We start from the raw sequence: 19,183 nt of genomic DNA, 5'->3' as shown, positions 1-19,183 counted from the left end.
TGTTTACTAGCGTACCTTTAACCGAAACGGTATGTTATATATGTGAGTATATTGATTCTAACAACATAGATCTAGGTTTGCCGACTGAACACTTGGAAGAACTATTGTTACGTTGTACTTTTAACGTCCAGTTCAGTTTCAATAATTAAATATATAGACAAAGGAATGGGATCGCAATGGGGTCTCCATTGGGTCCAATTTTAGCAGACTGTTTCATGGCAAAACTAGAAAACGACCAACTAAGCTTAATGATCAATCGATTTCACTTATACGTAAGATACATGGACGACACGTTTGTCGCTTGTGATGATAATATTGATTTAGATGATATTTTACACACCTTTAACTCATACCACCCTTCCATAGATTTCAAGTTAGAAAGGGAACGAGACTAATCAATTCCTTTTCTCGATGTACATCTGATGAGAAGGAGTAATGGATCTTTAAAGAGATCCGTTTTTAGAAAAAAAAACATGGAATGGCCAGCTAACCAACTTCTATAGCACGGGTTCCGTTAAGTAGAAAGAGAAACCTCATCCATTCTTTATGTTATCGAAATACATCAGATATGCAGTACGGAATGCATTAACGAAGAACTCTCATTCCTCAAAAAAAAACCTTGACGAAAAATGGTTACCCAGAACGTTTCATCGAAAAGAATATGAATAGAAGTAGTTGCGACAAGAAATCTAGTTGTTCCGTCGCGAAGAAAGACCTTTATATAAGTCTGGAATTTAAAGGCTATCGAACATCAGACGTAATCAAAAATCGTCTAACAACAACGATTAGAAGAACATTTAACGCGGCTAAACTGCGAATAACCTTCACTAGTAGGGACTTATTTTCTATCGTTATCGTTACCTTGGCCTTAAGTATTTTGATTATCCTATTATTATTATTATTACTACTGCATTCCCCCCTTTACTTATGTCTTATATTCTCACTATTTTATTCGTAAATGCTCATCATATCACCTTATTTATTTTTACACCTCTATGACATTTAATTATTATAACAAAAACATTTTAATCATCTTATTATATTCACTAAATCTATTGTTATTATTCGTATTACGTAATCAAGTATTATAATCTTTCTATTACGTCATCTTGGTTAATTGTGTTCACATTTCTTCACGGAGTCAGTACTTTTTCATATATATACGATTGTACAGCTTGATAATAAATTCGTTGAAAAGAGATCCCTTCGCTGAACTTCGTGCTTTAATTTTAATGTTTAAATGGAAATTATCTGTCATCTTCATTATTAACTTATTAATCTTCACTAGCTAAAATAAATTATTAATATCGACGATGAAAAACATATTAATTAACAACCATATTGTTTTACAGTTCAAGGATGATAAATCCTTGGTAGTCCATTTAAAATTCAATAAAGTTAATCGACTCAAGCAAGAAAAAACTGATTATAATCGTTATTGCAAAATATCTGTGTTTACATGTATATATCATTGCAGAAAAATTCATCGTAGCTTAGATAAATTACATTTAGCTGAATATATTTTAATCAAATAAAAAGTGCCGAGTATAATAAACTCTATAGGGTACAAAAATATTTGTCATGTAAAACAAAACAGTATTAAGTTGTAGATTGTTTCTTTGATCTTCTAATACACAATTAGACAAGCCATATACTATGGTCACCCTAAACACAAAAACTATCTCAATGTATATAATAACAATGTAAAATATATTATTAACTTGTATTCATTTGATTTGCATGATATTATAAGTTTATCAAATTTAAACGAAATCCTTCTGTTTGTAAAAGCAAAATTAGTAACAGACTAAATTACAACCACATGAATTCATCTAGTGGTTGAATATTTGTAAGTCTATAGTTTAGTAGTTAAAGGTCAACTTCATTAAGTGACAGTAATGAAGTATATTCCATACAACTACTATTGATCAAATAATCATACCAGGCAATACAACAATAAGAAATCAAAATGTCGCCAACAATATATTTAGGCAAGTAACATGTTTAAACCAAACACTATAATTCAAAGTACGGATAAGAAGACAGAATTACAAAGGAATTGATATTTCTTTTACATTATTAAGAAAAAATTAGACGTACCAGCGAGATGACAAAATGAAATATATGCCAGTCGAGCGAGATCACAATCGAATGTTTCAATTAATTCAGTAAAGATATTAGTTTGATTTGACTTTTGTGCAATCTCTTCTACATTTGTTACTTGAGATGTTGCTGTGAACTGTAGTTCTGGATCATCAACACAACGTTGTTGACATTTATCATTATTATTACCATCAAATAAGCAATTGTCTAAAAAGAAAACATAATTTAGAACTAATTTTGGCTAAATAAAATGATTTGTTAAGTGTGAACAAAACTGCACACATGTAAATATTATTGAATTAGTTTTATGTAGATATATATGCAACTAGTTAAAATTTCTCATTTTACAGATATCACGTTTTTCTATAAAAATGGTATGGTAATTGGTAAATATAAACTACAATCCCTTTTCGTAAAACAACACTAAGGTATATATCAGCAATCATATACAGCCCGACCGACCAATCTATTCAAGAATTAAGAATAGTAATTGGAGACCTTGATTTTGGGTCCCAGCGTGAGATCTAATGCTACAACTCAATGAAAAAGACTTTGATATATTGTCTGTATTGACGAAACAATAGTTCGGGAGATTACAACAGACATTTCATCCAGTGATCGTTATATCTGAATGAAATGTAATTATGTTAATCTAATGAATTTATATTAGGAATTAACTATACCCCAAATATTATTTGATAAATAAGGAGTATTACTATAGGGGCTTTGCCGAAGTTGCTGACTTCATAGTTTACATTACAGATTAATATTAGTCAGACAATTACTGAAAATCATGAAGTAAACGACAACTGTTTCATTCTAGTATGAATTATCTAGTCAATGTCAGTCCGTGATGTAAATTGTGAAATCCACGAATCTTTACAAACCATCCATAGTCATAGTAATCATGTCCACAAAAGTGAGCAATGTTTAGATGGTTCCCGGAGTTCTATAATAAAGTTAAGTCCGGTGGAATTCACTCATGTCAGGTGCGAGGCAGCTACTCACTAATGAAATTGGAAGGTAGTTGCAAAATATTAGGGATTGATTGAAGTTCGATGTGTAAAACGTAGAATGTTGACTCAATGGTTAAAATATTAAACATTCGCTGCAGAGAGCTGAGTGTCCTAGAATCGACCGCAGGTAAGTTCATGTGTGTACTGCTGAGGATCAACATACTAACCAGTGATTTCTGGTTACCATCTGTTGTTTTATTGAGGTCATTCCGCGATGTACACCATGAAATAAAGAATACGCACGTTAGACATAGACCACTTACCTTTTAAAATGCATTTTGTAGCAGCAGTATTGATAACACGATCGAAAAGTGCGAAAAATACTTGAAATATTGATGTTAGTTGAGTACGTGTCAATTCAAAACCAACTCTTAAACCAATTATATAGACAACATTAATAAATTTATATAGAACAGCACGACGTCCAATAACACCACCGGGAAAACTAATATCTAAACGACCAGACATTTGAACTGCTTTAATAAGAATGTCTTGTATAATGGATTCCTAAAAACACAGAAGAAAAATAAAACATCTTTTTAAGAGCAGTTTACCGATTTACCATAACATTAAACTCTCAATCAAAGAACAAAAGACAAGTTAAATAATGCGATGCAAGTACATCCGGCTGATAAGTCCCAAATAGGGTAAAAGACACATGCTGAATTCCACTGCTAGTCACCAAGGATTTCTGTATATAATGCTTGTTACTGAATGAGAATATCGAGGTGATTGGCACACAATGTATATATGCCAAAAGAAACTGATTAATCGCAGTCCTATACATCAATAAGAAGAATTAAACAACCAACACAAGTGAATTAAGTAGTGAGAATCTCCATTTCATTTTCTACGACTAAAAGAGCTCCTTAACATAAAATCCATTTTTTGTCATCTCTTTTGTTTACTTTGGACAATTTCTTTCACATATCCAGATTATTCAATGCCCTTTTCATGGAAAATATGTAGCATTTTCTAAATTAAAACTCATAATGATTCATTTCTCCCTACTTTTTATGATTTCTGTACTTGCTATCAGTTTGTATACTAATGGTAAGACTTCGATATAGTTTTTGAATTTATTTGTTTTATAAAGTGTATATAATCAATACAAGTGTATAGTAAAATGATATGATTTAGATCCATGGACGCCTAACACAATTCATTATTCCATATTCTTATCATTTTTTTTCCCAAATTCTTAGTTCGAACTAACCTAGGAATCATATTTTTCAAAAAATTTACATAAACCTGATCATCCCTGTAATTTGGCATGGATTCTGTACTCATTTAAGGAGTATATTATTATTGTCTTTGACACAGATGATTTGATTGTATTTATGTATGTAATTTGATGATTCCATTTTAAATCACAAATAAGCTAACACGATTTAAGGTTTACTAGAAGATAAATACGCCTGTTTTATGAATCTGTTTGTGACTTTTCAGTTTTAATTCTACGTGTAATGTAATCTTAGAGAAATAATATCCGCTTTAAAAAATAAAACATTAGTTTACGACCAGAATGAGGTTTATTAAGTACATTAGTGGTTCGACTATATTGTACTTGTGACAAATTTGTAAAAAGTACACCTCATTCACAGTCCACATAATCTTTGAAAATATATTGGTGTATGTTTATAAATGACGAAGGTTAGTATATCCATACAGTGAGTACAATATGATTTTTTATTCTGAACAAACTAACATAAGTGGCATAAATATCAAAATCTCAGAGTAAAAAATACCTTAGAAGTTTATAATAACACACACATACAAAACTTGCTTAACTGGTATATATCATGCGATAATATTGATAATAATATTTATCTTATAATTACAATCTACATCATCTATATGTATTACAACTAAGCAAGTTGAAACTTATTTATCCAATATTTCGTTTAACACATAAATGTAAACATTATATCGCATATTCTCCGTATCTTAATACACTACTTGCTACTAAAAAAGGAGCAATCTACAAAAAAAACGTATTTTTAATAGTTAAGATCATGAGTCAATCGAAATGTTAAACCACCATGGAAAACCTGGGAGTACTGGATGGTCGTTTCGTCTTATTGTGGGACTCCTAAGCATTGCGCATGCACGATCCCACCTCGCGAGATTCGAACCCAGAACCTATCGGTCTTGCGCGCGAACACTCAACCTTTAGACCACTGAGTCGGCATCTAACGATGTTAATCTCTAACTTCAACTAATCCACGAAACTGAGCGATACATTCACGATTGTCTTCAGTGAGTTACTATCTCACAACAGACCCGGTCGAACTCCACTGATCACTGCTTCTCACTAGAACTCCAGGAAATACCTCTTGAAGCCATTTACCAGTGAGCATGTTTTTTAGATATGTGTTTCTTGGAAAAAATAGCACTGATATTTAACTAAATTTAGGTTCTTTTTGTGAGATATAACAAATAGATAAAGGAGAAAACTATATAAAACAGTAAACATGTAACTAGTAAAGGTGTTGTGTTAAACAATATATAAATTCTTTTTCAAATAATTTTAAATATTTGCTTGGTTTAATACTTTCCGAACAGAAATTTATTCTGAATTAAGAATACACGTGTGATGTATAAGTTAGCATAACTTATCAATAGATATTTACAATCTTCAATGCTAATTCAAGAGAGTACATATTCATCTTTTAAAGAGTTCAATTTTCAATAATACCAATCACTAACGCAATTGTCCTGTTACTAAGAATCAGTATAACAATAAAATTACAATGTATTATTAATATAAATACATAGTTAATATCTTACTTGTAATAATTCAACAAGTTCATTATCCGGTATATAGATAACAATTTGATACAATAAAGTAAGAACTCCAACGAGTCGTGCTAAATAATGATAATTAAAATTGAATAACATTGTCGATACAATTGCTTCATTACTTGTAACAGATTCCAATGGATTTATACAATGATTATTAGTTTGATTTAAATTATTAATATTTATACATTCTGATAATACAGGATTAAGATTAGTAATAATCGATGTGATTGTTTTTATAACATAAGGTAAATATATATCTATAACAATAGATACACCATAAATTTGTACTAACTGTACTAAACATCTTAAAACACTAAATGCTGAACGATCTCCAATTAATGGACGATTATTAATCTGTAAACATTTGTCAGATGAAATATTATTAACAGATAGTTGACTTTTACCCTGAATAAATTAGAAAAACGTAGAACAATGTTAAAATGACGGTGTATTTACATAGAAACATATATGCAAATATATACACATACAAACAGAAAGACAATTTGAGAACAAACTCAACTATAAAGCAGAACACTTAGCAGAGTAGTGAAAAAGTATGAGTAATTATGATACTTTTAAGAAGCTATTTAAACAGAGGTCTGACTTGATCAAAACGGTGCTTTTTTAACGAAAGAAGCTATATATTCATTACTGGTTTTACCTTCGTCAATTGTGATTTACATATAAATTAAAATAAAAGTCACTTGTCACTGGTTTTAACATCATTTCAATAATTAATAAATGTTAATAAACTTTAAGACAACTTTCTAAGTTAAAAATTCCGCTTCAGAATACCTTAGATAAAAAGTTAGAGAATGTAGTTTTTAGTAAAGGGTTATGGAAATTGCTGAATTTCATTTAAGTCGCGAAGATGGTCATGCAATGTCGTGAATTGATTGAAGTTAGATATTGCCACCGTTTGATCCCGACTCAGTGGTCTGGAGGTTTAAGCGTTCGTGGATGCGCGCTACTGAGGAGTCATATTTTGGGAAAAACGATGGTCCAGTGCTTCTAGGTTCTCATTGGTGGTCTAAATTAGAATGCTTCATGGCTTTATTGAAAGGAAATAGTCTCTGAAAAATTCACATCTTGTTAAAACAGGTATATGAACGAAGAATATTTTTTTCAATATGTTCTGTTCAGATCCTACGATTATATAATCAAACTAATAATCTAAAAGCCGGTCAGGTTTAAGGCAAAATACATTGTTTGACATTCGAAAAGGCTGGGAAGATAAATTTAATACTTGTAACAACATATCCATAGCTCAAATCACTACAAAAGAGTGCAAACATGAACAAAGATAACAATATGATAAATATAGTACGATATAAACGAAATATTTCGGATTACTAAAATAACCAGATAGGCAAGTCACTTATGAAAACTCTCTTCTCAAAGTACATGGTTTTTCTTACTAATCATAAATCCATTAATGTTAGACCATCATTGAAAACCTGGAAGCACTGGACGGCCTTTTCGTCCTAGTACGGGATCCCTCAGCAGTGCGCACCCACGACCCCGCATGCTGGACTCGAACGCACGACCTTTGGTCTCACGGGCGAACGCATAACCTCTAGACTACTGAGCCGGCATCCAACGGTGTTTATGTCTAAATTCAACTAATCCACGATATTGCGCGACCATCTTCCATTGTCTTCGATGGGTAACTGCCTCACACCCGACACGAATAAGCTCCAATGATTACATCTTTTCAATAGGAAAATTTACGATCTCAATCAAAACTCAACAATCTCCACAACCCAATACTGATAAAATATGCATCTGCTGAAAATAATCTTTATAAGTACAAATTTAACAACATCTTTAACCTGTTATTGTAAAACGAAAAAAATTAATGAAAAGGTAAGAAAGTATTAAAAATCTGCTCACTTCATAGCACAATGTCAATGTAGTTAATAAATACTTAACAATATATTTAATCGTCATTACAGGACCAATACGTCTAGAAAGCCAATCAAGACTATCCATAGCTGCAGTGATTGGTGGAATGCTGCTTATATTAGAACAATTACTACTACTATTACTATTATTAAAGGATGTTTTATTTGAAAATGAAACCTTCTTCGGTTCACCACAAACAGATTTATCTTCGGTTAAACTGTCATGTAACAATTGTGATACGTTACAATTATGCGTGATGGAACTACAAGAGGAAAAAAAGCGAGAGAGAAATTTTGATAGATGACAAATGCTAGATTAATTACATGAACATATGTAAAACCAGGCACATATATGCATCGGTCCAAGTTGCCATACCTCATTAACACAACAAGATGGACACCGGATTCATAAAAATAGTTGGTTCAGAAGTGGTAATATATAAAAGAGAGATTGCAATAAGGATATTGTACAGGAAGAAAGAATTAGTTCATAGAAAGAAGGATATGAAGCGATTTTAATCTATTAGTTTAAGGGAAGACAGAGAGTGTATACAGCGACACCACTGTGATAGATTCTGAGCCATATCACCAAGTCTCCAACCATCGGTTACGACAGTCACGCGGACACCAACCAAGTAGTCTGCATCTCCCAACACGGCTCAGACTAGAAGTTAGTGACTTCAAGCACTGATGCCACGTTTTGGTTTGGCCGCCCCTAACTTTCTTCCAACCATCTCCAATACCGGTTAGCATTGCACGTCGTGGTAATCGGTGTTCAGGCATACGTAACACGTGGCCCAACCATCTCAGTCGATGAAAATTCACAACCTCATCAACTGATTTACCATCATTCCCCAATACCCTGCGTCTAACCTCACTATTACTTACCCGGTAATCCCAGCAGATGCCAGCAATATTTCTAAGGCATCTGTGGTCAAATACTAGTAGCTTACGAGTGTCTTCTACTCTTAAAGGCCATGTTTCGCTGCCGTAAATTAAAACAGAATGGACTGCCGCGCAGTATACTCGTCCTTTTATTGATAGACGGATATCTCGCCTTCGCCACAGGTGACGTAAGTTGGCAGAAGCCAAGCGAGCTTTTCGAATCTGTGCTGAGATTTCGTCAGACACCAACCCATTAGGGCTGATCAGACTTCCAAGATAAGTGAAGTTGTCAACGCGTTCGACTACTTCACTCCCTATCGTTAGTTCAGGTGTTGACGCAGACCAGTCCTGAAGCAACAACTTACATTTAGAGGGAGAGAAGCGCATGCCGAACATTCTGGCATTGTTGCTTAGTGCTACCAGAAGACTGCATTTTATCAGCGTCTTCACTAAACAGGACTATGTCATCTGCGTATTCTAAGTTGATAAGTGGATCTCCTGGAAGGAGATCAATACCCGGGAATTCAGTAGACGAGAATGTTATTTCCATCAATAGGTCTATGATGAAGTTAAACAAAAATGGAGAAAGTGGACAGCCTTGACGGACACCATTTGAGGTTGCAAAACCAGATGACAGTTCACCATAAGCTCTGACTCGACTGGTAGTGTTCGAGTAAAGAGCCTTCACAAGGTTTATGTACTTCTGAGGTACGCCTTTCAATGAGACACTATGTGGTGTTTGAATAAACTAATGATACCTTTATACTTGTTAAATGCTTGATTTCGAATTCCAAATACAATACATTCGTTTGTGCTTGTGTCTCACTTCTTAATTCAATTGTGTTATTTCTGGTACTCTTAGTTCGTGCTATAAATCAAATAATTCGAAACATTATACACTGTCACAGAATCTCGCGGTCTACCGAGTCAAATGCTGCTTTTAAGTCAAGAAAGACCATCATTGTCGGACGTCGATAAGTATGCCTATGTTCTAGAGCCTGACGAATGGTGAATATGTGGTCGATGCAGCCACGACCAGGTCTGAAGCCAGTTTGATTCTCTCGTGTTTGCAGTTCACGAGTTTTAGTTAGGCGTCTGATAATTATCGGGGCTAGTATTTTAGATACTATATTAGTTAAACTAATCCCTCTATGGTTGTCACAGGACTTTTACATGAAGTTAGTATTAACAGTTCGGTTTGGTTACTGTTTCAATATTGATTCATTTACTACCGACAAGAGTGTTTAACAATTTTATACCCCCTGAAAAGGGGAAATTCAACAATTTAGTTCATAAACCGTTTATGTTTTGTAAACTAGCATGTTATATATAGTGTAATAATATTCCAACTACTTTTTCAAGTGATGGGCAATTAACCTCACCATACCTGCTACTTTGACTTGGCGGTCAAGATTACATAAAATGATGACCCAGTAGGGTTATATTGAGTGGAACGTTCATCCTCTTACTTCCCACCACTCTAGACAGGTCAGTTGAAGAGCAGTAGGATTAAAAGCAGCAAACTAAGGTCCGAAGACAAAGTGGCATAATTGTATGTACAGGGATGTGACGTCTTTAAGATTTACTTCAGAAAGCTGGCATCTGCAGTGATTCTGCATCATTACAACGGTGGGAAATAGTTAGAAAATGTCAACCTTAAAAATACCACACCTCAACATACTCCATGGATTTCTATTGGTTGTGGTAAAGTATTAAAAGTACTAAGTCAACATATCAAGAACTAATTGGAAAAAGAATATGTGAAGTCAAGTTTAAACATTTGTCTCTTGGGTGCTGCAGTTATGGTCACCACTGTTAAGTTAGCCTCCTTTTCAGGTACATTAAAGGAAGCATTTTTTAGTGATATGAATAACCGAAAAGTAACAACTACCAGAACACCTATCACAGCACTTAGGATAGGTAGTTATGGGTAATATGGCATGCAAATTGCTTACTTTGAGGAATGAAGAGAAATTGCTGATGTTACATCATTTGCACAACTGTTAAGCGATTTGCCACTAACATCACATTCTTCTTCATTGGACTTTACGCAAGTGAACATAGATAAACTTTTAGCATCTTCTAAGAATTGAAATTCTTCATCATTTATTAAACTCCGAAGATCAATTCCAATCTCATCTACATTCAGAACATCTTGTTTATAAAACAATAAATCGCAATGTGCTGATATATTTTCCTCTTGATCATATATTAAAGATTCATCATTTAATTCTAGATTGCGACTCAATGATTCAGGCGTGTTTTGGTTAGTATTTGAATTCTTAGAATCTATTTGTTCATTTGTAAGGCCAGCATAACTTCTTTGATGCCATACAATATTTTCATCAGATAAAGCGTTTATACTGCCACCAATAAGACTAAGGGTTATATAAGGTAAAATATGTACAAGAAATGTGTTCACATTTAAATAAGCCAATAAACGACGTAGAAATAAACGTGAATATAATAAAGCAAGAGGAATTCTCGGGGAGATATCACTTGACATACGTTTAAGTTGTTCAGGTTTGTATAGATAGATAATTAGTGGGAGAAGATGTGATCGTATGAACTAAATAACAAAGAAAAATCAAGAATAACAGTAAAAGAATACAGTCGATTAACGATGTCAACGCACATATTTGATGAATGGTAGCTCCGTTTTCATTCAGCATTATAAATAGTTACCAATAAGAAAATGAAATTTTAAAAGTCGGGATAATTGAGGATGTGTAATATCACATTTAAATTAGAAAACCATGTACATGCTTTATTTAGATGGATAATGATGCATGCAATTTACGAATAACAATACTGCAATTATTATCTTAAGTGAACGAAAATTAGCAGTAAAGAGCAGATTAAGCGCAAAATCTCATAACGATTAATTATTTTGAGTTGTGTAATCTATGACAATGCATAACAATATAATGGTTATACAACGTAAACATAGGGAGTTCCAATTAAATAAGGAACTTCGAGACTGAGAATCACATAAAACGCGAGTTTGTCAATAGGAACGCTAATTAGTAAAATCAACATCAGTAACACATGCTTTATACCATGAATTTGCCCTATGTAGTTTGGCGGCCTTCTTGAGCATCTATGATACCTATTTTTCTACCATTCAGATATTTAAAAATCTTTTTGTTTGTTTTAACTTACCGATTATGTCTTAAAACTGTATAACCTACCCCCATGTGTACATAAAAAATTTACGATCTATCGCTTCATAAATTACAGAAAATGCAACCGCAGAGGTTGGTAATATATGTTAATCAGATCTCTATTCTTCAACTGCTAGCTTCCAAATCCAGATCACTAATGGGCAAGACACACTCTTTGATTTCTACTAGGTCTTAACATATACCGTAATTATGGTCTAAACGCAATTCGAAAAACCTGGTTAAATGATTTGCATGGAGATAGTTTAGTATCACTATATATTTATCGTCAGGATAGATCGAAAAATAAGGAAAGGTGCGGCTATGGTGTAGCTACGTTTATAAATTTGACCTAGTTTTAATCAAACTATACATATTTTAGGTCTTTAAAGGAATTCATCGACTGTTTATCCTTAATATACCATCCACTTGAACACATGAACAAGTGCATTTCTATTTATGTTGTCAACATTTACGTGAAACCAGACAGTACCTCATCTGAACTATCTGTTACAATTGATGAGTTCCCTGGATTTGCCACCCCTAGCTTCAGCGGTTTTCTTTTAATTGCATGTGGTGATTTCAGTCCGTGTGATTAAAGCTTTCTTCTATCTCTAAATCATCAGAACCTAGTCGATTTCCCCACCAATTATAATGGGTCTCTAGTTTTAGATTGCTAATAATGTAGAAATACATATGACTCGTAAATGTGTTTCATTGCACTATTCATATTATGCCTAAAGTATGTAGGAAGCTTGGAAAGAATATATTTTTGCATCAGGCCAGAGAATTAAAATGTAGAAGCTACTCAAATGAAAATACCCAAGATCTGAGAAAAATGTTTCCAATAACAAACTGGGATTTATTTAGAAATGACTGATGGAAAACACCGACGATGTTATCAACCGTTACCTTGAATTCTGCCTTCATGTTTTTTTGTCCAAGTGAAACGATGGAAAAACTATTGCTACTTTTAATTCAGTCTGGAGGAGTGCTCAGATCAATATTAGTTTTCTTGCTAATATGAAAGAAGTCTCATGGGTATTGCTGCTGTCCTGCATCATAATATAGTGTTTAGTTTGGAAAAGGGTAAGAAGTACGTTCGATATGCATTTCCAGAATAAACTCCTGCCTTCAATTATATTCCATGACCTCTATAATTAAGCAACTTTGTCAGCGTTAACATCGAGAGCAAGATAACCAAGCGGCAGTTGTATTAATTTTCTAAAAGAGAATACACTGTGCTTGTGGAAGGTATTCTATTTCTAGTGTATCACAAGGAGCTATTCTTTTATATTCCTTTTTCTTGTTTCCTTTCTGTATGACACTTTTGTTAGGTATGAGAATGGCCTTATTGTATGTATGTGTTTCTTATGCTGTAAAGCCCTTTGAAATGAATAAGTTCTCAATGCTCATTAGAAAGTAATTTATTTTTAAAGGTCTCATACTTCAGCCTTCTAAGTGCCAAACTGTCAACTTCAACTTGAGACATGAAAAGCACTTAATGACCTCGTTAGAACAACATAAAGTTTGTAATGTAGGAAATTCCATAGTGAAAACTGTCATTTATCTTGATGTAGGTTTTTCTTGTGATCCCTCTTGGTATCTTCGTGTTTTATTAATACCGAAAAGCGTTTTACATCTGACATAATATAAAGAGGCCACATGTTTTGGTATTACTCGACATTTACTTTTACAATTCATAAATTTTTGTATGATGCCTATTATCCTTTACTGTTCCCCAATATATTTTTTTCTGGGTTTTTGAGAAAATTTTGTGGAGTGATGAATAGAATTAATAGGATTTGTGGTGAATCTTTTGATGTCATTATGAATATGATTGTGGATAAACATTTTGAACCTTGTAAACTACTGGTAAATATTAATTTTATCAGATATTAACCATCCGCTCTATTCACATCGTTCTTCTAGTATATCTTTTGGCAGAACGATACGCAAACATGTTACAATTCATGTACGCAAACACAACACAAAATTTGTGCGATACTGTATTTAGCACATTTATCATGTAACGCACAGGTCGTGAAAGCTGACCTCATCAAAAACCTATATTGTTGAACATGTTGTTAATTTACAGTTGTACAAATTTTTATTTGCTGATAAATATTTCATTTGATTTCATATAACTTAACTCCATATAATTTACTTACGTATTTCACGTATATATTTATGTATATATCTTTTTTGTAATAGAAGTGTTAAGAGAAAATTGTTGAAATACTGTATGTTGGAAATTCCATATTGTACTAAACATATAATACTGAGTGGAGCTATTTTTATCATTATGTGGTTATTTGGAGCAGTAGCTCAGTGGTTAAGATGTTTGACTTCCAGCCACCGAGTCACAGGTTCACATTCCACTATACCTACCTTGATGCATGAAATTGGGTTGTATCATTAGCTGCGAAACTTAATGTTGCATGAAGCCAAATGCCCGAATACGGATCTCCATAAAATGAATACTATGTGGTCATTTGGTAATTAACGTGATATGAAAATATGGTAAAATATGAGAACCACTTACACCAAATGCTTCAAGAATGTCGACTAACAGAATGTACATGTGACATGGATTATGGTAAGGTCTTATGGAAGACTTGGTACAAAATATAAGTGGTTTAAGCTGTTATTAGCATGACAGCGAAATAAGGTGTAAATGATATAGATCACTTGAAATCATATATAATATGCCCTGATAAACTATTCAAGTAATTTGATGCGAATTATCAGAAGAGACGATCAGTTGTTACATTGCAAGATATATCCATCAAAGTTTGTGAGATTCACAACAAAACTTAAAATATATATTCTCCCTGTTGATCAACAGTGCTGAGAAATAAGTAGAATGACAATGAAAATGGATTATCAATGTGAGGAAAAAAACAGTAATACAATAAATGAAACTAACATGAATTGTAACTAAGGACTGAAACACAACTGTGAAACCATACAACTACAAGGAAAACTCACTTCAAGACCTCCTATTGTTGAAAACAGCTCTAACATTTTGGATGAATTTAAAATATTCACAAACCAATTAGGATTTGCATACACTGCTGATTGAATATATGGATATAGTAATCTGATTACATCAATTGGAATGTGAACAGTTGACAAATTTACCAGATTATACAATTCACTTTGATGATTACTAGGGAAAAATGCTGAAAGCAAGCATGTTTTTGGTATGTAGGGTGAGAACGATTGTAACTGTTGAAACGATTGGTTGGAATCGATATTAATTAGCTATATGATCCAATGTTTTGGGAAAAAATTAAGATACAATGAATATTATGAATGATACAAGTAATAAAATGTTGAAATTGAAATAAAGTTATGTATGAATGAACTAAATGCTTATCAAAACATACTTAAAGTAAAATTTACGAGGAAAAATACACTGATATAAACCATTTAATTTCAGTTTGCATTACAAGTTAATGATTCAATCGGGAAAATCACTCTATATAAATAACCTATGAATAGATGGTTGAAGAACTGATAAGATTCTCAAAAATATCAATAAAGGACCGAGGTTATCGCTAAAGTTATATATCATTTAATTGTAAATTTTGATCGCCCAATTCCATCATACAAGATCAATACTTTGGAAGCGATTACATTTTGAAATGTAGATGTGTTTTGTGCTTTTATTTTCAGCGATAATGCTTCATAATCGTAAAGCAGGATACAAGAAATTCTTTAGTAAGTTACTCGGTATTCCACTTCAATTAGTTGGCCAGTAACACAGGAGGTGAAAATCGACAATAAAAACCAAATGACCATTTTTAAAATAGTTGCTCAGATTATATCAGCTATCAGCTAACTGCAGTTTATGCAATTATGAAAGTCTTTGTCTTCAGAACAGGTATTGGTGCATAACTTTTCGAATGTGAAAGACAAAAACACATTTCACACATTCTCATATTCTCTTACTTCTACCATTTAAAAGATAATGCAGCCAGTATGTACTAAAACAATTAAAGAACCTATGAATGGATCGATTTCTAACACATTAAAATAAGAAAATATTACCTTTATAATCATATAGTTGTGTTGAAAGTACAAAAAAAATCAATAAACGGATTATAACGAGTGACATAATATCGAGTCCTTAAAAAATGTCACAAGGGAAATCTTCAAAAACGTACCCAATCTCGAATATATAATAAATCGAAAATATAAGGTGGAAATTCACATATTAAATGAAGAAAAATATCTACAGTTGGTAAAAAACGTTCATCAAATTGTTCTCCAATAAGATTTTGATCAAATGGATGTAAAACAGAATTGACAGCATCATGAAGACAACTATAGGAATAGATGAAAAAACATTAGATAATAATCAGAGATAAGATTATTCATTAAAGATAAAATTTAGTAAAAAAGTCTTTTATGTAAGTACGTATAGAGTCATTCTAGTAATAAGTATAATTTATTATTAAATGAAAGTTTATACATTTCAAATACTATTTATAAGTAGTCACTTAATCACAATACATTTTATTCTATACGGAGATTTTGGTTAATAAAAGTAAGTTACATAGACATAAGTATTTATTCATGCACTTACAAAGATGTATCAAATCAAATAAATACGTATAACAAAAAGAATAAAGATTGAAGTGGTAATAAAACCCAGTGACAAAATACGTTCTCTCACTAGGTTTCAATGTGAATTTATGGTAAGAGGGTTGGAAATAATAATGAACTGATCAAACGTAAGTTTTAATCAATATAATATAAAATAGTCGGTAGATTATGGATTAAGAAATATGGTATAAAAAATGAAATGATAATATTATGAAATAATAAGAAAAATAATGCTCAAAGAAAGACAAATAAACACCATGAAATGATGACGTTTAAACAAAAAGTATGGTCCAAATTGATTTCATCTATCTTAAACGTGCATCTTATTGTTTATGAAGAACAGTATAAAAACAAAACAGGATTACAGCTGACTTTGATTTACCGTGAACCATAATAACATTTCAAATCATGAGGTTGAGAAATCTCTAGTACTATACCCAGGATATCGAATAAAGGTAAAATTATAATCAGGATTACCAGTATTGACCCCAAATGTAAAGATGTAATTCAAGGAGCTTTTTGTAATCATAAGGCAGAATAATATGGTCCTCACAATTCAGGTTTACAAGTCATCAGTCAAATAGAAATAAACGTTGAGGAGCAGTCTTAGATTATGACAAATCAATATTACGATATTGGAGTTGCTTCACAGATTAAACAAATTGCTTTTAGGTACAGAATTAGTTATAGAAACTGAAAGGCTCAGCAACAATGGTTGGCATCATCGACCCAAATCAAGCCAAAGACACCACAACCCAATCTTACGTGACTATATATGCTACAGCTGTTTCATATTGTATGTCTACCTAAAAGCTATGGCTTATACATACAATAAACAATGTCTTGCAACTTCCTAATGAGTACTGAGGCTAATAACATTTGTAACTTGTATTAAAAATATGCTAAACTTCACTGAATTCTAAATGAATATGCTCCAATTTAACTACTCCTATTAGAACACACAGATGCCTGACCGAAGAATATCCTTTTCAGAACATTCTTAAGCCAGGTCTCAGAATTACGAGTTCATATCACTGATCAAGAGAAATGATTTTAAACAAATAGAATTATTTAAAATACAGAATACAAATTCAGGATCATAAGTAAAATAAGTTTGTCAACGCTTCAAACTAACCACCACTTGATGATTACTTGGATCGGGGTAACAAATCAAACGAATATTGTGAGATTAATAATCCGAATAGATGTGGATAGAGTATGGTGAGAGAAATTATAATATAATAAACAGTTTCGTCAAATATTTGGTCATATATAATGTCATACATGAAATGATATGAATTAGATAGGAGATAGCAGATATGGAGTATTAGGTAAATTTTTTTAATTATATGTAAATTTAAGAACCATATATTAACAAAGACACAACCAATAAGCCATATCTTTAAGATGAGGATCAATGTTATGGAATAGGTAATTAATTTAGACTTGAAAAACCTGAAACCTAAAAACAATTAATCAAGCCCCATTAATACTAACAAACTCAGTCAAAACATTTCTTAAACAAACTTAAAAAGAATAGTTTAACAAAATAATGAATTACTTTGGTATTTTATCCCAATGTAAACGTGCTTGCAAACGTGCAAAATTAACACGTTCCCCATGACTCCATTTATTAACTTCAACATAATTGACTATTGAAAATAAACTTAATTCAACAATGAGACAAGCCAATGATTCGAGATCAATTTTGAATAAATTGTCAAAATCATTATCAGAAGTATTCAGCTTTGATGACTGAATCTGAAAAAATTACAACAGATTATGAAAATATCGGTGAATACAAACACAACCATACGGATACCTTATTCCATCGTAAATATACAAATTTAATTACTTACAAAAATCATAGTTGTGTATAAGCATAAATAAAACGTTCTGACATGATGTTTTGACGTTAGTTATAAATAATGTATGATTGTGCACAAAGTGGGCATGGGGTTAACTTGTCATAATTTAAATAAAAACAGTAGGATAAAAAACAAAGCGATCAAAATAATAACATCAATGGTGGTGAGAAATTAAATACAAGATAGTTCGAAAAAACCGAACTAAATCGGAGTGTATGAATAATGTGGAGTAATAATACTGAAACATTTAATTTATTGGGTCAAAAAGAATGAGTAGATCTGTCCCACTGTAATTAATACTGATCTATGTTACGAAGAATCTGTAACCATAAATAGCAGTTGTCTGTAGGACCCAAACTCGATAGCATGGACCTTTTAACAGCAGTCAGACTAACATTCAGTGATGTCACAAACATATAGTAGTAGTACAACCGAATTTTTATCTTATCAGAAGAATGAAAATCTACTGATATTTCATTATTGAATAACTCGTATCTAAAGTATAATCACTCTATGGCATAGTATTCGGTCATTTATTTTTCAATTCTTTGGTAAATTCAAGAAATTTATCTGAGGAATGACACTTTTTGTACTTTAAAAGTACGACAAATAGTCGGAGTTAACTGAAAAAGAGCATTTTGTTCTGTTCATATTTTTAAGTATGTTTTCTATGTCTCACATAATGACTGAGTTAAGCATCAGGGTTAGTTAGCTTATTTTCAATTATTCTTCGAGGCAGAAATCACTTTTTCTTTATGAGGACTTGATCGAAACCTACGAAACAATAGTTATACGAATGTACAGCTTAAGTAAATGATTTCGTCGAA

General features: G+C 32.2%; 1 protein-coding gene across 2 annotated transcripts in view; it reads right to left on the bottom strand.

The window, feature by feature from the left end:
• WDR81_1 (WD repeat-containing protein 81) overlaps positions 1 to 19,183 on the bottom strand; it is a 54,339-nt gene that overhangs the window by 21,165 nt on the left and 13,991 nt on the right. For both annotated transcript variants that reach the window (XM_051215890.1, XM_035731476.2), the window contains 8 exons: positions 18,050 to 18,249; positions 16,047 to 16,206; positions 14,866 to 15,141; positions 10,669 to 11,282; positions 7,818 to 8,091; positions 5,910 to 6,329; positions 3,383 to 3,626; positions 2,101 to 2,310 (listed from right to left, as the gene is read on the bottom strand). In XM_051215890.1, the coding sequence (XP_051073726.1) occupies positions 2,101 to 2,310; positions 3,383 to 3,626; positions 5,910 to 6,329; positions 7,818 to 8,091; positions 10,669 to 11,282; positions 14,866 to 15,141; positions 16,047 to 16,206; positions 18,050 to 18,249 (2,398 nt within the window). The remainder of the gene's footprint in view (positions 1 to 2,100; positions 2,311 to 3,382; positions 3,627 to 5,909; positions 6,330 to 7,817; positions 8,092 to 10,668; positions 11,283 to 14,865; positions 15,142 to 16,046; positions 16,207 to 18,049; positions 18,250 to 19,183) is intronic.

The sequence above is a fragment of the Schistosoma haematobium genome, chromosome 1 (genome assembly GCF_000699445.3).
Source record: "Schistosoma haematobium chromosome 1, whole genome shotgun sequence".
NCBI classification, from domain to species: Eukaryota; Metazoa; Platyhelminthes; class Trematoda; order Strigeidida; family Schistosomatidae; genus Schistosoma; species Schistosoma haematobium.
This window is presented reverse-complemented; position numbering and strand designations above follow the sequence as displayed.